This window comes from Onthophagus taurus, chromosome 2, assembly GCF_036711975.1.
Source record: "Onthophagus taurus isolate NC chromosome 2, IU_Otau_3.0, whole genome shotgun sequence".
Classification (NCBI taxonomy): domain Eukaryota; kingdom Metazoa; phylum Arthropoda; class Insecta; order Coleoptera; family Scarabaeidae; genus Onthophagus; species Onthophagus taurus.
In genome coordinates this window covers 27,029,754-27,053,955 of record NC_091967.1, presented here as the reverse complement: position 1 = coordinate 27,053,955, position 24,202 = coordinate 27,029,754, and the positions used below count along the sequence as shown (strand labels likewise).

The 24,202-nt window shown below is 35.0% G+C and overlaps 1 protein-coding gene across 1 annotated transcript in view; it reads right to left on the bottom strand.

Moving 5' to 3' along the window:
- The window catches only part of LOC111420809 (Bardet-Biedl syndrome 9), a 40,682-nt gene that overhangs the window by 5,623 nt on the left and 10,857 nt on the right, over positions 1–24,202 (bottom strand). The window contains exons 2-7 of the mRNA XM_071194583.1: positions 21,548–22,152; positions 21,193–21,498; positions 14,475–14,918; positions 11,921–12,219; positions 2,653–2,955; positions 2,389–2,587 (exon numbers count right to left, since the gene is read on the bottom strand). Of these exons, the coding sequence (XP_071050684.1) occupies positions 2,389–2,587; positions 2,653–2,955; positions 11,921–12,219; positions 14,475–14,918; positions 21,193–21,498; positions 21,548–22,152 (2,156 nt within the window). The remainder of the gene's footprint in view (positions 1–2,388; positions 2,588–2,652; positions 2,956–11,920; positions 12,220–14,474; positions 14,919–21,192; positions 21,499–21,547; positions 22,153–24,202) is intronic.

Genomic DNA, 24,202 nt, shown 5'->3' with positions numbered 1-24,202 from the left:
CGACCCAAAAAATCGAGAATCTGATACGGTTAACGGCAGGGCAGTGACATCCTCTGCACACAGTCGGCATTCAACATCGTCGGCTAAACCCATCAAGTTGAGGTGTGCTTTTAATCCGCAGTGCCCAGTAAAGACACCCATTAGACCTTTTATGCTGCTACGGGCAAGTCCTAAAATATTCCCGGGTTTGACAGTGGCGATATTATTAAACACCTTAGCATATCTCATTCCAGGAGAACTGGTCCACAGTAGGCGAAGTCTCTCTTCAGCCCACAGTCCAATCCTATATTTGGCCATCGCAAATGACCGGCCCCACACACGCTTCAGCGCTACCCTCTCGTGTTAGCTCATTGCCAGCAATCCCAGAGTGACCCGGGACCCAGCTCAGAGAAACTCTGTTATCACAACTCAGTGTGTTTAATGTTCTCTTACAATCATTAACCAGAGCCAGCACTTTGGTTTCCGTCGGTTGAATCTCAGCCGGCTTGGGCTTCTTAGCCACTTGCTCAGACGACGTCCCATCAGAGCGCACCCTCTTGTGCAAAGGCTTAGAGGTCTTTGCACCCTTTTCCGATGGAGTAATTAGTTTTTTAATCACCTGCTTGAGGGCGGACTCATAAGACACCCCGCTCCCCATAAGCTTACGTAGGTTCCTTCTAGCCTACCCTGGCAGCCGCAGGCGTTTTTGTTGAAGACTGAGACTGTCTAGTACCTTAACAGCCTCCTCTTCATCTTCCCCCCCTTCAGAGTGCAGAAGAACTTGCTCCTCTTCCAGAGAGAGAGAACTTGACTTGTGCGCGGACGGTCCAGCTACCACAAGTTTAGATTATGATGGTGGACTATCCTTCATCCTTTTAATTTCCCCTCGTCTAGGGTTTCGTTGTTACTGGGCGTCTCTATAGTAATCCCACGAGTAGGGTAGAAAGGGTAGTTCATCGAGGCAGTTCTCCCATACCCCAATAAGCCTATTGAAACTGAAGGTCGGCAGGTCTCCAGAGTCCGCTTATATTAGCAGCCATCACTTCCCAGATGACTAGACCGTCAGGTGACAGCTTGGGGTTTTTAATGAGGTTGTCTCCTCTTGACCCAGGCAATTAAGCCAAGATCCGGCTGCACGGTATAACGGTTTCGACAATATCAGTCGTCCCAAGGCACGTTTTCTCCCGTGCAAGCCCTAAACCATGCGACGACAGCCGGGCGGGACGCCTGTTTATCGAGTGGCAAGTCTAGATCCGACACTTTTGGTATGGTACAGGGGCACCTCGTGAAGGAGCAGTAAAAAAACTGCAGTGTCGGTCCTGATTCAGGTCATAAAACAAGAACCATGAGAACGGAAAAACAAGTAGGACAAGCCCAAGGACGCTATAAGTTTATAGAACATAAGGTTATCTAATTCCCTATGCCTCTGTAGTATCGATTATTACCCCGCAGATTGACGTCACTGGTTCGATACAGTCAGAGTAAAAGATAGCCTATACGTGCCTATACTGTGGTACAGTCTATATAAAATATTTAAACCTCGCATCGTGTTGTGTTGTTCATAGAACCAGCTACGTCACTGACCCACCTTGCCTCTCAGAGGAGGAGAATCGGTATTGGGTAACCTTATGTTCTATAGACCTTGGGACAAGCCTACCTAGGATTCGCCGCACCCTCACCCCCTCTATGATGATACACGATTACTACATTATAATAGCATTATTAATATCTTTACTTTTAACCCACAGCCGCAGCCGCAGGCGTTTTTTTTATTCAACTTTAAAATGCAATACCTATGAAACGAAGCAACTTAGCATATAGATAAATCATGTTCATTTGCCATAGCTTGGTCACTTGGACGCTATAAGTTATACAGTACGCATCATATGTAACCCCCATGTCTTATTTAAAAACTGTTGGAGATATCGTTATAAGCCGAAACACGTCAATTTTTATTTTTTGTTAACCCAATTAATTTTGCATTGTTTATCTGTTTTAGTTTGTCAGGAAAACGGACCAACTTTATTTTTTAAAGGTAACACCCTATATATTATACTCCACATTTTAAAATAAAGCTAAAAAATACGAACCAAATGATACCTCGCAATCAAATATTGGTTAATTAGTTTTTATGATATCAATTAATAAAAAAACGAAAAAACTGCGCAGAAAAAAATAATTAACCAATATTTGATTGCGAAGTATCATTGGATTCGTATTTTTTAGCTCAATCAGAAAATATGAGGAAATATATAGGACGTTCCATTAAAAAACAAAATTGACACATTTTCCAGAAAAACTAAAAGTGACAAACAATTTTTTATGCAAAATTTTTTCAAATTAGACAGGGCGTGTTACTTATGACGCGTACTGTATATTTAACAATTTTGTAATAATTAGAATTTATACCATGTGTGATTTCTTTTTCGTTATTTGATCTTCTTTTACTAACTCGATCCAAAACTTGGCTAAAATGTTTTTCTAATTTATTAATATCTTTAACTTCTTCGAATGATGTATGTGGTGCTCTATGTTTATCTTTTTCAGATTTAGACAAAACTGTTCTTATCAAGTAACATAAAGTAGTATCGACAACATCTTCCCAATTCTGTTAAAAAAATTACAAAAGTATATATTACAAGATTTATTTTGCAATTAATGTTTCTAACTTGCCTGATTCTCTATGTCAAAAACGTAAGTGCATAAAGCAGCATCAATAACATTTGCGTTGTTGTTGTTATCCAATAATTTTATTAAAGTACTTATTAGTTGTAATGCACTAGATAATTTTATTTGAGCCTTCAATAGTAAATCTTTTCGCTCGGTTAAATTCTCGACAACTCTCATGATGTCTTCAAAAGTATCGTGAAGTACAATGTCTAAATTAGCTAACGAAGTAGGATTTTTCTGGTTATATTTTACTACTAATCGTTTTTGAATGAGTCGAAATTGACTTGATAAAATTTGCAATTCATTCTAAAATAAAATGGTTAAATAAACATTTATGAATTTAAAAATACATTATTTATATTATAAATACATATATATAGGTATATTAAATATATTATTAGGGCATCAAAGCGTTAAGATTACATTACATGAAAACTGTTTTGTAGAGTTTGTAAGTTTTGTAAAATTTTAAAATTATTTTTACGTAAGAAGGGTCAAAAAGTAAAGCAATTAAAAGACTGTTACGGAATGAAAACTTTAATTACGTACTGAATCGGTTTTTTTCAAACAAAGTAATACATCCTAAGAAATACTTTCAATCATGAGTTGACATATTCCTTGCATTAGGTTTGATGTTTCTACATCGGGTTTCTTGTATAGGTACTTACCGGACAGAATTGAGTGCATATCACTGTGGCTCACAAACCCCGATAAAGGAAGAGGATTTATAGGTATGATTTGTGGAAAGTTTTATAATGAATTAAACGCAGCTAGGGGAATCCCTGGTTGCGTGGACCATATCGGCGCAGCGACAACCGATAACCAGAACCACTCGAACCAGCGAGGTGTAACGTTGTTCGAAGCGCATCGCACCCCTACTTTATTATATGTTTAATTTTTTGTTGTTTCTATATAAAGTTACTTTGTTGTGTTTTAAAGAGTAAATAAGTAAGCTTTTTTATGAACCGTGGTGAGTTTTATTGAACTATTTCCACATGGTTAGCTTCCTGTCTATAGCAAAACCTAAATTTGACTCACGGTACAAACGATGATACAATGATTAACGTTTGTATCATGATACTCATGATACAAACGCCTCCGATAATAGAGTATATTATCATAATTACAAATCGAACAATACCTATAACGCAAATACTAATAGACATAAGAGCACTCACATACGCCAGCATAGGAATGGATCATAATAACCTTGTCAATGCATGATCTTATTAGCATGACACCAAACCTGAGAAGGAAGTGAACGTGGAAGCAATCTGGCAAAGCATTCAAAAATATATATATGAGACAACAGACGTCATTTGTGTACCAACTGAAGAAAGTCTATTCTATTTATGTGAAAGTGTTACTTGATAAGTTTATGGCTCTGCCATGAAAGATTGTCCGATATTCATTTTAAAATAGCCTTAGACCCTTAGAAAGGGAGAGAGCCTGTGTCGTTCGGTCAGCCTAACAAGGTGAACTTCTAAAAGTTCTATCTCCTAGAGTTTTACTCCGAATCACTTGAAATTCAAATTCGATGTCCGAATAGGGTAACTTGGAAACTATAAGAGTTAGAAAAAAAGTAGCTTACATGTCATGATCTCGTTGTTCGAGAAGCTAATGCCGAAAACCTCAAAGCGCTATCGTCTTTTGTTTTTCCCCTAGAGGCCAAATTTGAAAATATCGTAAAACCAATAAGTGCAATTATCTGGGTTATTATTATAGGTGGAGTATTATAACTACGACATTATATGGAGACTTTTTTACAGAGAATTTCATGACATAGTCAAAAAAAAATTTTCGGTTTTAGATTTTGAGATATCATGAGAATTTTCGTTTTTTTAAATGGAAACAACCACTTATTATTTTTTTCTGATTACAAAAATATAGGGTTCGACAGGTCTATTTCTTATTGTTTTAGAATAAAGCTAAAAATAAACTTTTCTTATAAAATTTTCATCTAGTGTCGTCGAAATTAAATTTACAGTTTCCTGTAAGTTACGGGGCGGTAGGTAAAATCTAAAAAGTTAACAATTAAATACGAAGATAACTTCTGGTATTTAAAAACAAATCATTTTTTAATATGTAACATTCTAACATGTCAAACTTTCCAAAATTTTCGTAATTGATCTTAAAAACAGGATTTTTAAAGTGACACTTCAGAAAATTTTTGAATACAAACAAATGTTGCAATGTTTATTTGAATTAAAAAAAAAAAAACATATGAGCGCCATCTATCGATAATTTATTAAGTCATTTAAAAATAATATTAAATCGTAATAAAAAATGTGAAATAATGCAATCTATTCCAACTTTTGTGTAAAACATATATAAATTAAACAGTTCAACAAGTATATTTGTTTCAAATATAACAAATATGTTTTTTTAATTTTTAGTTATAGAACCGTAATTTACAGGAAACTGTAAATTTAATTTTTCTACGACACTAAAAGAAAAGTTTATTTTTAGTTTTATTCTAAAACAATAAGAAATAGACCTGTCAAACCCTATATTTTTGTAATCAGAAAAAAATAACGAATTTATTAAGCGAATAATCAGTGGTTGTTTCCATTTAAAAAAAACGAAAATTGTGATAATATCTCAAAATCTAAAACCGACAAAATTTTTTTGACTACGTCATCAAATTCTCTATAAAAAAGTGTCCATATAATGTCTTAGTTATAATACTCCACCTATAATAATAACCAAGATAATTGCACTTGCTGATTTAACGATATTTTCAATTTTGCCCTCTAGAGGAAAAACAAAAGACGATAGCACTTTGAGGTTTTTGGCATTACCAATTTCTCGAAAAACGAGATCATGAGATGTCAGCTACTTTTCTTCTAACTCTTATAGTTTTCGAGTTAGCCTATTCGGACATCGAATTTGAACCACCCTGTACAGGGTGTCCAAATTTCGATGGGTTTGTAGCGTATCTCAGTTATTATGAAAGATGGAAAGTTGCGGTTTTTGGCGAACCTGAGCTATTTTTTTCTATAACTTACAATGCCGCAAACCAAATTTTGGTAGCCCTCTTCGTTTTTGATAGACAAGGAGTGTTTCCAAATTTACGATTTTCAGACACCCCCTGTATTTCGGCTATCCGGAAACTTAGTAAAAAAGTATACACGGATTCTAATAGATTTTCTCAGGTAGAATCCAATGGTGCACGTAGAATTTTTATAGTCATCACGGATTCTAAGTTATAAGCACAACTTAGGTGTTTTTAAATGGAACCACCTATATTTTATTTTTTTATTGAACTAGAATTTTTTCAAGCTTTTCAAAGATACAGTGTGTCACACAAAAAACGACCCAAGATGTAACTCTGTTATTTACATTTCGATTTTCATGGCCCAGGTATCAAATGAAATGGTTTTATAAATACTAGGATTCATGCTACAAATAAATTTTTTTCAAGGATATCTTCAATTTCAAGCGATTATTAACTTTTGTTTTTCAAATTGCTCCGTATATTTTTCTTCACGTTATTGGATAGAGATTGTTTTTCTAAATCCATTGATGTACAATAAATCCATTTTGAATGTTATTTTAGGAGAGAAAAGACACCTTGTATATACAGGTTGTCACACAAGAACGTCGCAAGCTATAACTCTGTCATTTACATTCTGATTTGATGATGTACAATACATCAATGAGTTCAGAAATTCATTAATTGTACTTTCTGCATATTGGCTTATAAACAACTTACAGTATATACAGGTTCTGACACAAGAACGCCGCAAGCTATAACTTCATAACGTCATTTACATTCCGATTTTCATGAGCTTTCTTTTCATTCTCTTAAAGTCACTTCTGTAATACTGTAGTGTGCCATGGTAAGAAATAAAAAATAACGCGCAAAACTGATAGTGATAACAGTCATTAAATGTTATTTCAATGTCCGAAGCAGTTGTAAATGACATTTATAAGTTGTTTATAAGCCAATATGCAGAAAGTACAATTAATGAATTTCTGAACCCATTGATGTATTGTACATCATCAAATCAGAATGTAAATGACAGAGTTATAGCTTGCGACGTTCTTGTGTGACAACCTGTATATACAAGGTGTCTTTTCTTTGCTAAAATTACATTCAAAATAGATGTAATGTACATCACTGGATTCAGAAAAACAATCTCTATCCAATGACTCGAAGAAAAATATACGGAGCAATTTAAAAAACAAAAGTTAATAATCGCTTGAAATTGAAGATGGCCTTGGAAAAAAATTATTTGTAGCATGAATCGTAGTATTTATAAAACCATTTCATTTGATACCTAGGTCATGAAAATCGGAATGTAAATAACGAGTATATAAGTATAGAGTATATAATACTCTATACTTACCTTTATAATTAACCTCGAAATTAAAAAAATACAATATTTTATAAGAGGGCTATGATAAATGAAGTGATCGCGTTGCTAAGATATCGGAATAATCAAAGTAAATTTAGTTAATTACTGTCAAACTTAATTTTGAATTTTGTACTAACAATAAGTCGAATGTTACTTGATTTCTGGTAGTGCTTTAAAACATCAATAAGTTGTATTGTTATTAATTACCTTATACTTTACATGGAGCGCTATGAAAATTATAAAAAATATGGCATGCTAGCACGTTACATTCATGCAAATGAAAATTTAAACCAAGCTGCTGAATTATACATAAAGAGGTAGAATGCAATATTTATAAGCAATAACATCTTATTTTTACAAACATTTTAGTAGATTGTTCACTTCAGATATCCAGAAAGAGCGCAACCAAATCCAAATATTCTTGGTATTCTGTAACTGACATTTGAACCATGCACAAAATAATATTGAATTTAGTTAGTGTATTATATGGTCTGATGAGCCATATTTTACCATCACAGAAATCTATAATCGTCATAATAATAGGCATTGGTATCAAGAAAACCAACATATTGTAATTGAGCGGGAGCATTAAGGCAAATTTGGAAACAACTTTGAACAATTCTTGTAACTTGAAGCCATATTTGCATCATCTTTAGTTTTTAATTATTTTTCGTTACATTTTTTTAATAAGTCAATAAATAAATAAAAGTAATATAGTAGTAAAAGTATTATAGTGTTTTCAAAATTCTTTGTTTATTCCGGTATTCTAGTATTTGTTACATTTCGAGGTTAACTATAAAGGGTATTATACAGGGTGTATCTAAATGACTGCAACAAACTTTAAGGGGTGATTCTTTAGTGAATTTTAAGGGTACTTTGATATATGAACCATGGGCGACTTCGGCTCCCCTAAGGAGCTACACCCCTCCAAAAATGGCGGAAAATTTTGGTTTAATTTTTTTTTCTCAAAACCATAAACGCTGGGAAAATGAAATTTGGGGAATATGTTTAACTCATAATAGGGCACGTTTTGACCATATTTGTACTTTCAACCTACTCTTCTAAACTACTAAACGTAACCAGCCCCGATCAATTGTCTCTCTGATGTTCTTCAAAAATTTAATAATTTCTGAGAAAAAAAATAATTAAGCAAACACTAACTGTTAAGCTGTAGGGTTATTAATCGAAAGTTGGAATGAATTTTTAATGGAAAAATCTTAGTAGGCTTTGCAATCTTTGTCAGAAATATTTGTGACGTTTAAATGTCAGTGGTTTTCGTACTATTATTATTGTTTTATTTAAAATTTTGAAACGTCGACTGAACGAGCGTAAATGCGATAGAACCACGATAGAACTTTATTTAAAAATTAATTTGAAAAAATAATAATAGTAAGAAAAACACTGACATTTAAACGTCAAAAATATTTCTGACAAAGATTGCAAAGCCTACTAAGATTTTTTCATTAAAAATTCATTCCAACTTTTGATCGACAACCCCGTTGTTTAACGTGCAGTGTTTGCTTTATTATTTTTTTTCTCAAAAATTAGTCGTTTTTGGAAAAATTTTAGAGAGACAAAAAAGGTTTAGGATACTTTCATCTACCTAGATACAAATTTTTTTAACGTATTTATCATCTCCATAAAAAAAATATTAGCAAAAATGTAAAGGGGATGGTTACGTTTAGTAGTTTAGAAGGGTAGGTTGAAAGTACAAGTAGGGTCAAAACATGCCCTATTATGAGTTAAACATATTCCCCAAATTTCATTTTCTTAGCGTTTATGGTTTTTGAGAAAAACAAATTAAACCAAAAATTTCCGCCATTTTTGGAGGAGTGTAGCTCCTTAGGGGAGCCGAAGTCGCCCATGGTTCATATATCAAAGTACCCTTAAAATTCACTAAAGAATCACCCCTTCAGATACACCTGTATATCTTTGAAAAGCTTGAAGAAATTGTAGTTCAATAAAAAAATAAAATATAGGAAATTCACAAACCGTGATGACTAGAAAAATTCTACGTGCACCATTGGATTCTACGTGAAAAAATCTATTAGAACTCGTTTTTACTTTTTTACCAAGTTTCCGGATAGCCGAGATACAGGTGTCTGAAAATCGTAAATTTTGAAACACTCCCTCCCTGTCCATCAAAAACAAAGAGGGCTATGAAAATTTGGTTTGCAGCATTGTAAGTTTCACTAAAAAGTAGCTCAGGTTCACGAAAACTGAAACTTTCTATCATAACTGAGATACCCTGCAAATCGATCGAAATTTGGACATTAACCTGTACATTAACCTGAGTATTCTAACAGAATTATTATTTAAAGCCGGCAAGACCTAAAGGTTAATTATGCATTTAAATAAATTAAACAGAAATTTTACAAAGAATAATAATGTAATTGTAAGAATTGATGGAAACAAAGACTACAGATGGATGACCAGTACAATAAAACAATTACAAGGACAACTTCACTATGCAACAAGGAAATTGGAAGAAGGCAAATTTGAAGACTCCAAATTAAACATTGGTGAGCGCCCATACCTTTATGGGGAAGAACCACATTAATATTGACTTTTCGTTGCGTATGCAAAGTATGGTGAGATGTATCCCCAACGTAGCAGAAAAACCAACATCAATCCATGAATTGTTTTATAACGATACACCAATTCACAATGATAATTCATATAGAGTAACCAACAAGAAAAAAGGTTTGGGAATTACAAGAGGAAAATTCATTACATAGAATATTAACAAAATATTTGCGTGAAAACAGATCCTGTGTATCTAAATTATAATAATGTAATGAAAATCAAACGATACAGTACATTTGATGATATAGTGTAAGGACAAACGAAGCATTAAAGATAGGTGAGAGAATTTCGATAATAAATAGGAATAATGAGGTGTTATAAAACAAATGTTTTGTCGCTACTACAATCAACCTAGGTAGTACAATCCGCAAAATTCATTGTTGAATTTTTTTGTAAAATTATGAATAAAATGATTCTACAGTAAACCCTCTATTTTCGACCACCTCTAAAAAACGGTCACGGCCACCCTTTGAAAAAATTTCCGCAAAAATTACCTGCACTTTACCTCTCAATACCGGCCATAAATTGTTTTTAACAATAACCTTTGTTTTGTATAGAGGTTATAACCTGTTATTTATGTTTAAAAAGCTAATCCCGGGTGGATTTTGAGTTAGTCGACGCTCTACAGTGCCTACGTCTATCAACATGTCGCCAAAAAGGAAACGTTTATCTCTTAAAGACGAAATTGATATTATTGCAGAAAGTGACAAGTTCAGTAATAGTGCTAGAAAGTTGGCTGAAAAATTTGGAGTTGGAAGGACACAAGTGAACGACATTTTAAAAAATAAGTCCCACTTTAAAAATCTGTTTGAAGAAAATTCCAATCTAGAGCAAAAGACAAAATTTCCTAAAACCGACTGGCTATTGATCAAATAGTTTACAATTTACCTTTATTAAAAGAAAAAGCAGTGGAAGCAGCCCAAAATTTGAAACTTTTGAGGTTTAAAGTTTCATATGGATGGCTTGAAAAATTTTGTCGAAGGCATGAAATAAGCTTTAAAACCGTTTGCGGTGAATCAGCTGATGTCGACCTGATCAGTGTTAAAGCATGCAAAACAAAGTTAAAATTGATATTGAAGAACTATTTACCAAAAGATGTGTACAATGCTGACGAAACTGGACTGTTTTATCTTGCAATGAAGAACAAAACGTTTGCTCTGAAAGGCGATAAATGTACAGGTAAAAAAAAACCCATACAGAGATTGACAATTTTATTTTGCGCGAACATGGAAGGAGACAAGGAGGATTAATCATCGGGAAAAGTAAAAAACCATCGTTGCTTTAAAGGATCGCACATCAACAAACTTCCTTTAAAATGGGAGTGTAATAAAAAGGCCTGGATGACAACAGAGATTATGACTTCGTGGCTAAAACAATTTGATGAAAAAATGAGAAAGCCAAATAGAAAAGTACTTTTATTTCTGGATAACGCCACGTCCCATCCCAAACTTACATTAGAACAACGAAATTTGCTTCGAAAAAAGTATCAATTTGACCAGTGCCTTAGTTTGGATAATAGCAGCTTGGAAAAATGTTTCTCCAACAACCATTTCAAAATGCTTTGCAAAAGCCGGATTCTTCGAGAATCTTGAACAGGAAGGCGATTTTGAGGAAGAGGATGAAATTCCACTGGCCCAGCTTTTTTCAGGTTTAAAAAATATGCTAAACATAAACCTGGAAAATTATGCGTCTATTGATTCTAATGTATTAACTGAAAATCCCAATATAGACATCCAAGAAATAATCAACAAATTAAGTGACGATAAAGGCAATGATTCAAACAGTGAAAGTGATGTTGAAGTATCTGAAAGTTGTACGTCAAATATTAACAACATGACTGAACTATGTAAGAAGGGATGTACAAAGTTTTTTATTTTCTAACAACAAAAGTGAACTAGCTGTAGAAGTTATTAACATTTTAGCAAAATGTGAATCTCAGGTGTTGCAAATGAAAATTCAAAAGTTAAAACAAACCTGTATTGAACAATATTTAAAGAAAATGTAATTTCATTATACTTATAATTTTGCATTAAATGAAATGATCAACACGATTTATTTATTTATGTATTACCTCTCAATAACGACCATTTAACGGCCATTTTTCCAATAAATTTTTGTGACCACTATTAAGAGGTTTTACTGTATTTAACAAGCAACAAAAAATCCAATAAATTCTGAATTTGTAATGTGTTCTTGCAAGGCTAAGAACATAAGATACTCAGCTTTAATTAAACCTTTTTCAAAAATATGCATACAGGAAAAATATAACAAGCACCATGACATTGACGGAATAATATATTTCGTATCTATAATATACACATTACCTGTAACTTCTTTATATCTTGAACAATCTGAAAATGTTCCTGAATATACTTAATAACATCCATAACAGGTAAGGAAGAAGTAAAAGTTATCTTAAAGTTATCTGTAGCAGCATAATATTTTTCCAATCTTCTTATCAATTCCTGAACTATAACATTTAAACTTGAAAAATCCTCACTTTGTATACGATATCGTTGCGAAGATTTAGCAGTTAACAAAGTTATAACGGGACCATCATTATTCACCATTTTAAATCCAATAGCATTACTTGACATTGAAAAAGAATTTTCACCAATATACTCTAAAAAAATTACTTTTGATTTACAACAATTATAAATAGAATTAGAATTAGAAATAAAAGTAAAACTGGAAACTTCAGAGTTATACTAATACACGTGTATTAAAACACTGTTGGACGTTAAAACAAATTCAAAAGTAATAAAATCATTGGAAAGCTGTAGAAACTAATTGCTTTGTCCCCGTCATATTTCGACAACTTTACTGCTTACTGTAGATTTCCCATCTCCCGACGATTTGGAAACGAGGAGGAATTCATCTTCAGTTGTGACCGATGGTGTTATGAAGCTTATTATGTTTGCGTTGTTCATTCTTAATTCTCATCACTGATACATTAAGGAATGGTAGCAGTTTCCTCTATGATGCACTTACTCATTAGATAATGGCTATTTAAGCATTGATTGTAATATTGTTCCGATGAAGATTGAAACATCAAACAATGTTTTAATAGATGCCCAGCATTATCCGTAAATTTTTAGTTTTACTTATATTTCTATTAACCAGGCGTGAAAGCTGACGAACTTATATACAGGGTGTTAATAAACAAACTTTACACACGCTGGCAGGTGATAGTAGAGATAAAAACAAGAAAAATCCGAATACACATAGGTCCAATACTCATTGGTTTTCGAGATATGGAATTTTTAAATTTTCATTGTCAGCTTTAAATTTGAATGCGATATCGCGTTACCATTAACGGGATAAAACAACAGCCGCAGAAACTGCATGTCAATAAACATTTTGTGACTTATTCTTATTTAAGCTAGCTTATTTTCGCAATGATTCAATTTACATTTGCATTTATGTTATGGCGAAGCTAGTCGAAATTCGCGTGAAGCTAGACGAATTTACCAGCAGAGATATCCTACGAGGCATATTCCATCTCATCCAACCTTTCAAGAAATCGACCGTAGGATCAGAGAAACAGGATGCTTTAAGCCGCCAAAATCAGACACTGGCAAACCTCGTACAGTCCGCACGCCAAACACCCAAGATAATATTTTGCAAGCTGTAGATAATAATCCCCACGTGAATACCAGGCGAATAAGTAGAACTATCGGCGTAAATCCTGTATCTGTTTGGCAGACCCTTAAAGAACAATTACTTCATCCGTATCACTTACAGAAGATTCATCATCTACGGTTAGAGACGGACTGCCGTTCCCGTATCCAATTTTGCCAATGGCTGATACATGAATGTAATTTAAATCCAGATTTGCTTGGGAAGATTTTGTTTACAGACGAAGCCTGTTTTACGCGTGATGGAGTTTTTAATTTCCACAATATGCATGTTTGGTCTGATGAAAATCCGCACGCAACTCATGTTAGAAACCATCAATTTGGATTTTCGATAAATATCTGGTCCGGCATTGTGGGTGATTTTTTAATTGGACCATTTCGTTTACCGTATCGGTTAAATGGTCAAATCTACTTGAACTTTCTGCGTGACAATTTAAACGAGTTACTGGAAGATGTGCCATTAGACGTTATTAGAAACATGTATTTTATGCATGATGGAGCCCCAGCCCACTATTCGCTAAACGTAAGAAACTATTTAAACGAACGATTCGAAAACAGATGGATTGGTCGTGGAGGACCTGTTGCGTGGCCACCAAGATCTCCTGATCTAACGCCAATGGATTTTTTTGTTTGGGGACATTTAAAAGGTATTGTTTATGCCACGGAAGTTTATACAGAAGATGAACTTTGGCAGAGAATAGTAGTCGGTTGCCAGCAACTAAGAAATCAAACTGCTTTCAATCGAGTGCGTAATTCTCTTCGACAACGAGTGCAACTTTGTTTACAAGAGGAAGGACGACAGTTTGAAAATCTTCCGCGATAACGAGTGTGCTAAATGCGTTGCGTGTTGTAATTTTTTTTTTGTAAAAGCCGTATCCCGGAAAATAAATGAGTATTGGAGCTATGTGTATTAGGATTTTTTTCTGCATATCGGCGTATTCCGCAAATGTAAATTGAACCATTGCGAAAATAAGCTAGCTTAAATAAGAATAAGTCACAAAATGTTTATTGACATGCAGTTTCTGCGGCTGTTGTTTTATCGCGTTAATGGTAACGCGATATCGCATTCAAATTTAAAGCCGACAATGAAAATTTAAAAATTCCATATCTCGAAAACCAATGAGTATTGGACCTATGTGTATTAGGATTTTTTTCTTGTTTTTATCTCTACTATCACCTGCCAGCGTGTGTAAAGTTTGTTTATTAACACCCTGTATAATTAAATTGAATTATGACTTACCAGGAAATAATTCTGAAAGCAACACCGGATTTTCATTAATATTTAAAGTTACTTTACATTCGCTTTCTTTAAGCGGCCCAGTACTTTCCATAACTAAATGTAACGGAATTTCTGCTCTTTTTTGATATAGTTTCACTCCTCCCAAACTTGTAATACACGAAATAGAAACTTCAACAGTTAGGTTAGGAATTGAAATGGTCGATTCTAAATGGACGTAACTAATCGCAGAGGTGGTATTTGAGAAATTCGTATAATAATGAGCTCTTGGGCTGATGATTAAAGGTGGTTGGACAAACATAGAAACGTGCACTTCTTCAAAAATTGATTTTGGAATTATTTCTACTTGTATCTCACAATATTTTCTGTTTGAAGATATTTCCGACTCTTTAAAATGTGGTGATACAAAAATTGTTGTTGTCAATTCATTTTCATTGTGTGTGTTTACTAAAAATAATTAATTAATATTATTATGAAATAATTAGGTAAATGATCTGTCTTGGGGTCTTAGGGGTAGCAAAGACAGTCGGCATGTTAGCTACAGTAAAACTCTGAGAAATACCCAAAGTCCAACCTAATGAATAGACAAATCAAACTCTCACGTCCATGTGGTGCAAGCGTTATACAGCTAATGAGAGGAGATGTTGGGCGAGCTTCCGGCGCCCATAAATACATGGAACACACCCACTAAGGATGAGCATATTGACAGAAACCATGTAAAAAGGCAACGGGAAGGCGCTTCAAGTTTTTTTTTTTAATGTTCCGGAGATATAAATAGTCCAGTCGGATCTCCGGGAAGAACACTCGAAAAGTGACATGAAAGAAAGTTTAAACCTAAGGAAAAATATCAAGATTGGCATCTGAAACGGGAGAGGCCTATTCCAAACAGGGAAAAACTATATTATATAGTAAGGCAAGGAGGTGTAACATTGAAGTATTGAGACTCGCGGATGTTTTCTTAAGAAATGACACGAAAAGTCGAAACTCCGTGCTTGGATACAATCTATGATAGAGAAATAATCAAGATGCAAACAAACGATGCAGTCTAAATATAATCCAAGTGTAAGCCCCAAAATGACGCGACAGAAGAAGACTACGACCACTACTACTTATAACTAATGAACACTTTGGAAAATGTTTCTAAAGAGAAAGTTACTATTATAGAAGTAGACATGAACGCGAAACTCGAAAGTATGGAAGACCATGACTATCTAATAGCAGTGGTGGGGTGACCGAAACAAGCGCGGTGACAAGATGCTTCAATTCTGCTTAGAAAACCGACTAGTAGTGACAAACACTCTATTTGATCATCACAGAAAACGACTCTATACGTGGAAACAAAATCCCTTTACTGCGGCATGCGGGGTCTACCATGGTGTACCTTCTTTCCATAGCTACTCGTGGGACATTTATGGAACAAAGTAACAAAACTGAAAAAGAAGTTGATGCAACACCGAGCGCATCAAGGCAGAAATCGTCTTCAACAAGTGGTAGCGCAGAGGATCTTACAATGTCTTACAGACACCATAAAGCTACAGGAGAGCATTGAGAAGCTCCAAGTAAAACAAAAAAACTCAGCGGTGCCGCACAGAAAAGGCTTAAGTGGCTGTCAAACAAGGGCTGACTCATGAGGAAGCCCGAGCAAAGGCCAACACAGCCCATCAATGAAGAGGAGAAGAGGGCGAAAAGACCTCCAGAGAGCACGACGCCGAAAGAGCCTGCCACTAAATGAGCGACGACGGAAAGGCGTAGCGTTCCTAGCTTAGATAATCTTCCGCAGGAACAAAAACCTACAGATGCCAGCTTCAAGCAAGTATTAGAAGGCAAAAAGATGGGAATTTCAGGTTAACTATTTCCGGAGATGAACCTCATAATAGCCCAAATGCAGGCTATTCAAGAGGTAATCATAAATTCCTCGGTACCACCTTTAAGGCAGGCTGCCTGGCAATCAACTGCGAAAACCAGGAGACAGCCGACTGGCTATAGTCCGCAACACCAACCCTATAATCATGGGAAGGGGCATCCCTAATGATTATCGATGAAAAGGAGCTACGTACAGACTATCTTGAACGCCTATTTCCAACAGTTCGGATGAGAAATTAGACCGCATTCTAAAGACTGATAATGGTTAAAATGAAGGCCTGAACACCAATGAATGTTCCGAAGGTAGCGGCTCAGAAACAAACAGAAGGGGGTGAGTACCTTTACCAATACTTATTAAGTACACATTTAGATAAGCTCAACAGAGGGAACGAATCGATTTTTGTAATAAAAAGTCTGACTACGCCTCGATTCAGTTCGCAAATCACATACTAGCATATTTGACGTAAAATCACTTTAGCGGATCACAAGCATATTCGCTTTGTCGTTGTAGCAGATATGACAAAACCGACGGAATTTAGAATTCCCTCTCACTGATTAGTGCTCTCATTGTAGACACATCAGCGAAGAGGTTAGTAGAGAGGATCTTGAAATAGCGTCTATTCAATTAAATATTATACATAATGCATATGAATCAAGATGTACAACAAAAGACAAGAGAGCACAATTAAATGTGCCTTGGTAAAATAAGGACCTTGAACAACAACGAGTCATAGTTAAAAGACTATACATATAATAAAGTCAGGCATTCCAAACTCGAGCATACATGGAACCTTATAGGAAAGCCCTAACGAAGCACAACTTGGTTATTCGAAAAGCCAAAAGAGAAATCTAATGCTTACCCAAAAGTAATGAATATAACCCGTCCATTCGGTAGGGTTCGCAGCGTAGGTGGGAAAATCTTCACACCTAACAGAGTGATAATAGTATTTTAAAGGCTGAAAATTACCAGGAGGGGGTGAAATTCTGCCTGTTTTTCTACAAAAAGGCATAGAAGACCTACTCCCAATAATAATATCCCTATACAGGGTGGTTCAGATTTTAATCGGGAAACTTTACTAGAACGTAGTACTTGCCAAAATAACACAAGTTTTTTATACAAACATAGGACAACTCTTTTGTTTTCAAGCTACGAGTAATCAAAGTTGAGCCAAAAAATAACATTGTATTTTTTATTTAGTAAAATTTGAAAATTTGTACGTATTTACTACTGGGTAACACCTTATTCTCTAAGAGAGTGAAATGCACAACCCTTTTGAATTTTTTATAAGTACATTTAACACAATGGAGTAATAACATGAAACAATATGAGATGCATTCTTTAATGGTACTTTTTTGTCTCTTTAGTTTTTTCCTTAAAGATGGCGTCTATAAATAAAATATCGTTCCCTGTTCATGCAGACATTTATTTTATTTATGGTTTTTATGATGAAAACCACAATTAATTTGTGTTATTTTGTTAGTAATACTAGATCTCCAGGCGACACACGCTCAGAAATTTTTTTTTTTGGTAAAAATTTTCAGAGCGCGTGTCGGCTGGAAATATGTACCGGCAGAATGGACTAAGGTAAGGGTATCTAATATACCCAAAGCGGGCCGTTCGGTCCTAATGCCTTTCGACCCATCAGCCTAATGTCATTTCTGCTGAAAACCCTTGAAAAAGTTCTGGAACGGTATATCCATATGGTGCCATTGGTATCTGGTCCACTGAGTCGCCACCAGTATGCTTATCAAATCGGCTGAATTGACACAACTTAGTTGGTAGAGTATCCAGGACGCTGCAGGATAAAGAAATCTTGGTTTGTGCGTTTCTGGATATACAGTGTGTCCCCGGATAGGTGAAACGACTCTTATAAAATGTAAATTTTTTTCGATATTAACTGTCATCTTTTGGGGTTCAGGCCTGCATGATTAAAGACTAATTTTGAACATATTTTCAAATTTTAAAAAACAAGTGAGTGTTGATACTGAAGCTAAAACTTCTTGTGTGTCAGGTAAAGTACCTTTTCTGTTTACAGTATGGTAAAATGTTACTAAGAAATTTTATTCAGAATGAAAAGTTATGGCCATATGCAAATTTTCATCAGGCTACTTTGATAAAACCTATTGTTTATTATTTTCGTCAATAGTACCTTATTACGACTTTTTGTTTTGAGATTCAGATTATCAGGGAGAAATAAACAAACCGTTCTGAAAATGTTCACAAGAAATTAAGTGTGTGTTCGCCCACAAAGGAAAACAGTTGATCATAGTTAATCAGTTTCATCATAATTTTTTTTTCTTAGAGTGAATACTTCCTGCTGTAAGAAATCTTTTGATTAAACGCCAACAAGTACTTCTTTTAATTGCAGTATTTGGAAATTTTTCACAAAATAAAGCAATAATCGGTTTTTTCCGGGTTCCAAAACACTGAATCACGTAAACTTTTTCCTGTAATGTTAACATTCTGTTTAAAAAACACTTTAAGTTTACTAAATTACAGTTTGAGAGATTAACAGTGACAGGAAAGCAATTTTGTTTATCCATGGCAGTCTTTGTTAGAAATAAAATTGTTTGATATGGATTTTTTCAAAGTAGGCCGATCAATCCGAAAATTTGCATATGCCCATAGTTTTTCATTCTGAACAAAACTTCTTAGTAACACTTTCACGTACTGTAAACAGAAAAGGTACTTTACCTGCCACAAAAAGAGTTTTTCTTTCACTGTCAAGGCTCACTTGTTTTTTAATAATTGATAATATGTTCAAAATTAGTCGTTAATCAAGCAGGGCTAAACCCCAAAAGATGACAATTAATATCGAAAAAATTTTACCTTTTATAAGAGTCGTTTCACCTATCCGGGGACACACTGTAGAGGAAGCGTTCAACAACGCAATACCACAATTTCTTGAAAGAGCTGCTCTTGACAGGGGAGTGGAAGCAACTATAACGGGTTGGATCCGCAATATGCTTGATAGTAGAATAGTTTCTACTTCACTCCACGGTGACACGATACGCTTCAGGCCGGGAGGTGGCTGCCCGCGGGGAGGGGTGTTATCTCTGCTGCTTTGATCCCTCCTGGTTGACGATCTGATTGCGATAGTCGAAGCCGTTGGTGTAGAAATACAAGCTTATGCTGATGACATTGTCGTTAGGGTTAAAGGAACCTGTTTGTCGAGGATATCTAAACTCCTCCAGGTGATCCTAGATACCATTTGCGCTTGGTGTAAGGAAGAGAACCTCTCAATAAACCCGCAAAAGACAATTGCTCTCAAAGGAAGTCAAATATCTAGGAGTAATCCTAGACAAAACCCTCTCATGGAATGGACATTTGCAGGGAGTTTTGCACAAAGCTAGACTATCCTTGTGGACTTGTCGCAGTCTTTGTGGAAAAAATTGGGTTTTTACCCCTGAAAGACTGTACTGGCTCTATGTGACTGTGGTTAGGTTAGGTGTCTGTGAATCACAGACAGTCGAGCCGCACTAAAGGCAATTCAGGCCTAAACGTGTAACTCCGCACTAATCAGAGAATGTATCAATAACCTGAGAAAACTCGCTAGGAGCAAAGATGTTACACTATGGGTTCCAGGTAATAAAGACATTGAGGGCAATGAAAACGCGGACAAGGTGGCCAAATGCCAAAGAGGCACCGAGGACGCTCCTTATTGGACCCCAACCCGGCTGTGGACTACAAAAAAGCCATTTAAAATAGGTAATCAGTAGTTAGAAGGTCTTAAAGGTAGCCTTACGCTGGAAAGAACTGTCAGGTCACAGATAGGCAAAGAGTATGATAACTTCATCGCAAAGCAAAACCAAAGAGGTTTTATACCTCAGCAAAGGGTTGCTCTCAGGCTTCCTGACCGACCATGCGTCCCTAAAATACCATCTCTTCCACATTGGACTGAATGGGTGAATGCGTCGCCTAAGACACAAAATTTTCGGTAAAGTTCGCAAGACCGTGGAGCAATACTAAGGTTCATCAAGGGCTTGAATCACAATAGATCTTATAGATCGCGGTGATGAGAGGGGCCGCTCCCCTCAACTCGGCAGCAATAATAATAATAAGATATACGAAAGAAAAGGTGATTCGTCACCCAAAGACAAATAAAGCCTCTGGAGCAGATCAAATTGAGGCAAAAATTTTCAAAGTGCTGGGCGCTGTAGCTATAAAAATGCTTTTAGATCAATGTAACAAAGTATAGAGAAAAGGAAAATGGCCAAAAGATTGGACAACATCAATTTTCATCTCCATACCCAACAAAGGCCCCACAATGAAATGTGAAAATTACAGAACTATCTTCTTAATATCATCTGCTAGTAAATTTTACTGCGAATAATAGACCAACGACTAACAAATATGTACAATCATGAATATCACCTGAACATACAGGATTTACAAAGAGAAAGTAGACATAGGAAAGAGGCACACGAGATCAGATTTTTAATGCCACATTGATTATAAAACGGTGTTTGACTGTGTCAAATAGGAACACTTATGGTTAGTCCTGGGCAGAATGCGAATCCAGAATCCGGAAGATGGGAAATATGTAATCAGAAGGGCGGTTTCTACGATATTTTGGGATATCAGAAAAGATGGAAATAGTCTGGAAAAGTTAATAGTCTAAGGAAAAGTAGAAGGAAGAATACCAGGGGGAAGATTGCTATCTAGGTTACTGAACCAAGTAATAGAGATAACAGACACTCTACTTCAAGACGCACTTCAACACGCCCAAGACTGCCAGTTATGAAGGAATATAGTAAAAGAATGCTCATATACAATGAATTTCTTAGTTATGAGCACAACGCAGAAGAAGAAGAAAATTAGTATTAATTAATGTTAAAATATATTAAAAATTATTACCTATTGGTGTATTCCCTCGAATTATTTTCTGTAAGGATTCCAGCTCTTTTTCAGCAGCATCAAAATCAAGTTCTTGATTTTTTAAGGGTGGTGCTGAAAAAATGTTTGGATCAGTTCCTAAATAATTGATTTGTAAGAATCCAGACTCGGAAAGAAAAACCAAACAACCCATTATATGTAAATAAGTTAATCGAGCAGAAGCTATAGGAAGAAATTGTAATTTTGCAGACCATTTTACGGTTGTTTGTTGATAAATAAACATGGTGTTATTATCTGAGATAACAAGAAACATCGGGGTTCCATCATCTACAAGGAATAATTTGTTTTAACTAAATTGCTTAAAATATGTACTCACTTAAAAAGTAAAAATGAAAAGAAATACATATAAATTCAAACTTTTTCATAAATCTCAATTTTCCTCCATCATTAAAACAATAAAGATGTTTTTCACCCAAAACTGCAATAAAATTTGTTCTTGTAACATCGTCGTAAATTGTTTGAATATCTAAAACTCCTTCTCCAACATTATAACTCCAATTACTAAGTACATTTCGTCCATGATCATCATCATGATTATCACTCCCACAATTAGATAAATTTTTATAACTATATGATTCCAACTTCCATGACGATCCACAAGTTATAAATGAATCGGATGATCTAACGTAGACTAAAGGCCCGGGGAGTAAAAAATCAGATAAGAAACAGCAAAAATTGAAAGTTTCTTGTTCGAAAAATGATAATAAACCATCTAATGATTGGACACAAATAAAATCTCGATTTTGAACGTTTCCAAACGAACCGGATGTAAAATTAAAACTTGTTCTTCGTAATTTGTGTTCGTATAATAATTCTAAAATGAATTGTACCCCATGCTCTGTTATTGCATCCTTAATCGTTAGTGAATACACAGTTAATGATCTTGGATGAAGAAGGGCTATTTGAATTTGTTGTGATCCACTGAAATAAAAAAATATATAAGTACGAGACTATCGCGGTCTGTGTTAATTGAACTAAAACTAGAACATCTATAGCTGTGTATCTTTTGAAATAGTGTTTGACGTTTCAGATGCCATCTTGCAACCTTCTTCAGAAACAAGTTCGAAGTGACGAAATCGGTAAATGAATACGACAAGATGACAAGCCTTTTGGATCCAGCCACCTATAAGAAAATCAAGGACCCAACCGAGAAGATAATACGAAAAATAAAAGAATTGGTGGAATCTACACAAATTCCAACAGAACAGGGAGGTTTGTGGTTGGATTGAGAACACTCTTAAACATAGAAAGTTAAGCTTAGAGCTGGCGATGTCAGTCTCCAAGGAGGACAGTTTTGTGGAAACTGGATGAGGAAGTTTGGCAAGCACAGAATGGCATCCCCTGCTAATACTCCATTGGTGTTGTCAAAAGAAGTCAAATATCTGGGCATAACACTTGTCAATAAAATAGCGCCTTTTACACCAAGAGTTTTTTCGACAGTTTTGGAGCGTACGTTTGAAGCGCACACAAGCGTGCATGTTGGACCGCGCTCTTGGAGCGTCCGCTCACAGCATGTGACCAACAAAAGTAACGACGTGCCAAACCTGCATTCCGAACACCCGGTTTTGACGCGTACAACTCATAAGTGTGCATATAAATGCAAAAATATGACATTTTACTGACTTTTGAAGTGGAGCGTAGAATTTCTGCCAAGTTGAAATTTTTGAAGACACTCCTATACTTTGTTTAGTCACCTTTGCGAAAACATTTCAGTTACAATTATTGTTTTTAAAAATTATTCCAAACTTTATCATGTTCTCAAGAAAAAAGTGTTATAATCGTTCAGTTAGCATTATTGCACTTTATGTATTTGTGACTTCGCAAAAGAAACCTAGAAGAATATGGGTGAAAAAATGGCGTCAGCATAAAAATAGATATGGACATTTGTCTCTTTTGAGGGAACTTAAAGAAAATAATCCAGATGATTTTAAAAACTACTTACGGATGGATAATTTAGCATTTGAATACCTTTTAAAAGCTGTTACTCCTTACATAACAAAGCAGGATACAGTAATGAGGACAAGCATAACAGCAGAAGAACGTTTAGCAGCTACTCTTCGGTTTTTAGCAACAGGACGATCTCTTCAGGACTTACAGTTCTCTACATGTATATCTATTCCAGCTTTACGTCATATTATACCAGAAACATGTTGGGCGATTTATACTGCTCTGAAGCAGGATTTTTTGAAGGTAACACATTTAATTTTTTTTAAGCAGCTTGTATGTACAATAGGTTTTGTGAAAATATTAAAAACCTGTACTGAGGTTATTAACTTTAATGTTATTCGAAATATTTCGAATAATAAACAAATAAGTATTTCAAAACAAACAAGAACCTTACTTAACTAACAGAAATTAACTCGAACTTTAACGTAGAATGCAAAACAATCTTTATAATTCTAAAAATGAAGTACTTTCTTCATAATACTCAGCAACTGCAGATGTAGTGGAATGCTCATGTGTTGTTCTGTGCAACGGCAATGTTATCTGTGATAAACATTCATCCATATTAGGTACTGGGGTTGATGAATTTGACGGTGTATTGATCAAATGAGTGTAATACCTGTGAGGATCATTACGTTTGTCTTCAAAAATTGCAGTATTTGGAGTCAACTGGTTTAATAAACCTTTACTTAAAATTGTATTTATTAATGTTTCAGCATATATGGCTTGTGTATTTTTCATTTTATCTAATTTCTTTGCCACGTTTATGCCAACTGCTTCATATTCGGTTGTTTCAGTGATGTTTTTCTCCAAAGCACGTTGGCAGGGTTCCAAAAATTGTGTGTTTGATGTTGCCTTTTTTTTTGTACCTTTTTTTTGTTATAAACGTTGGTTTAGTTGCAGTTGAACTATTTGACGACTGATTTGCTGTATTATTTTCAGTTTCCTAAAAACGAAGAAGAATGGTTAAAAACGTCGGAAGGCTATGAGAAAAAATGGAATTTTATAAATTGTGGAGGAGCCATCG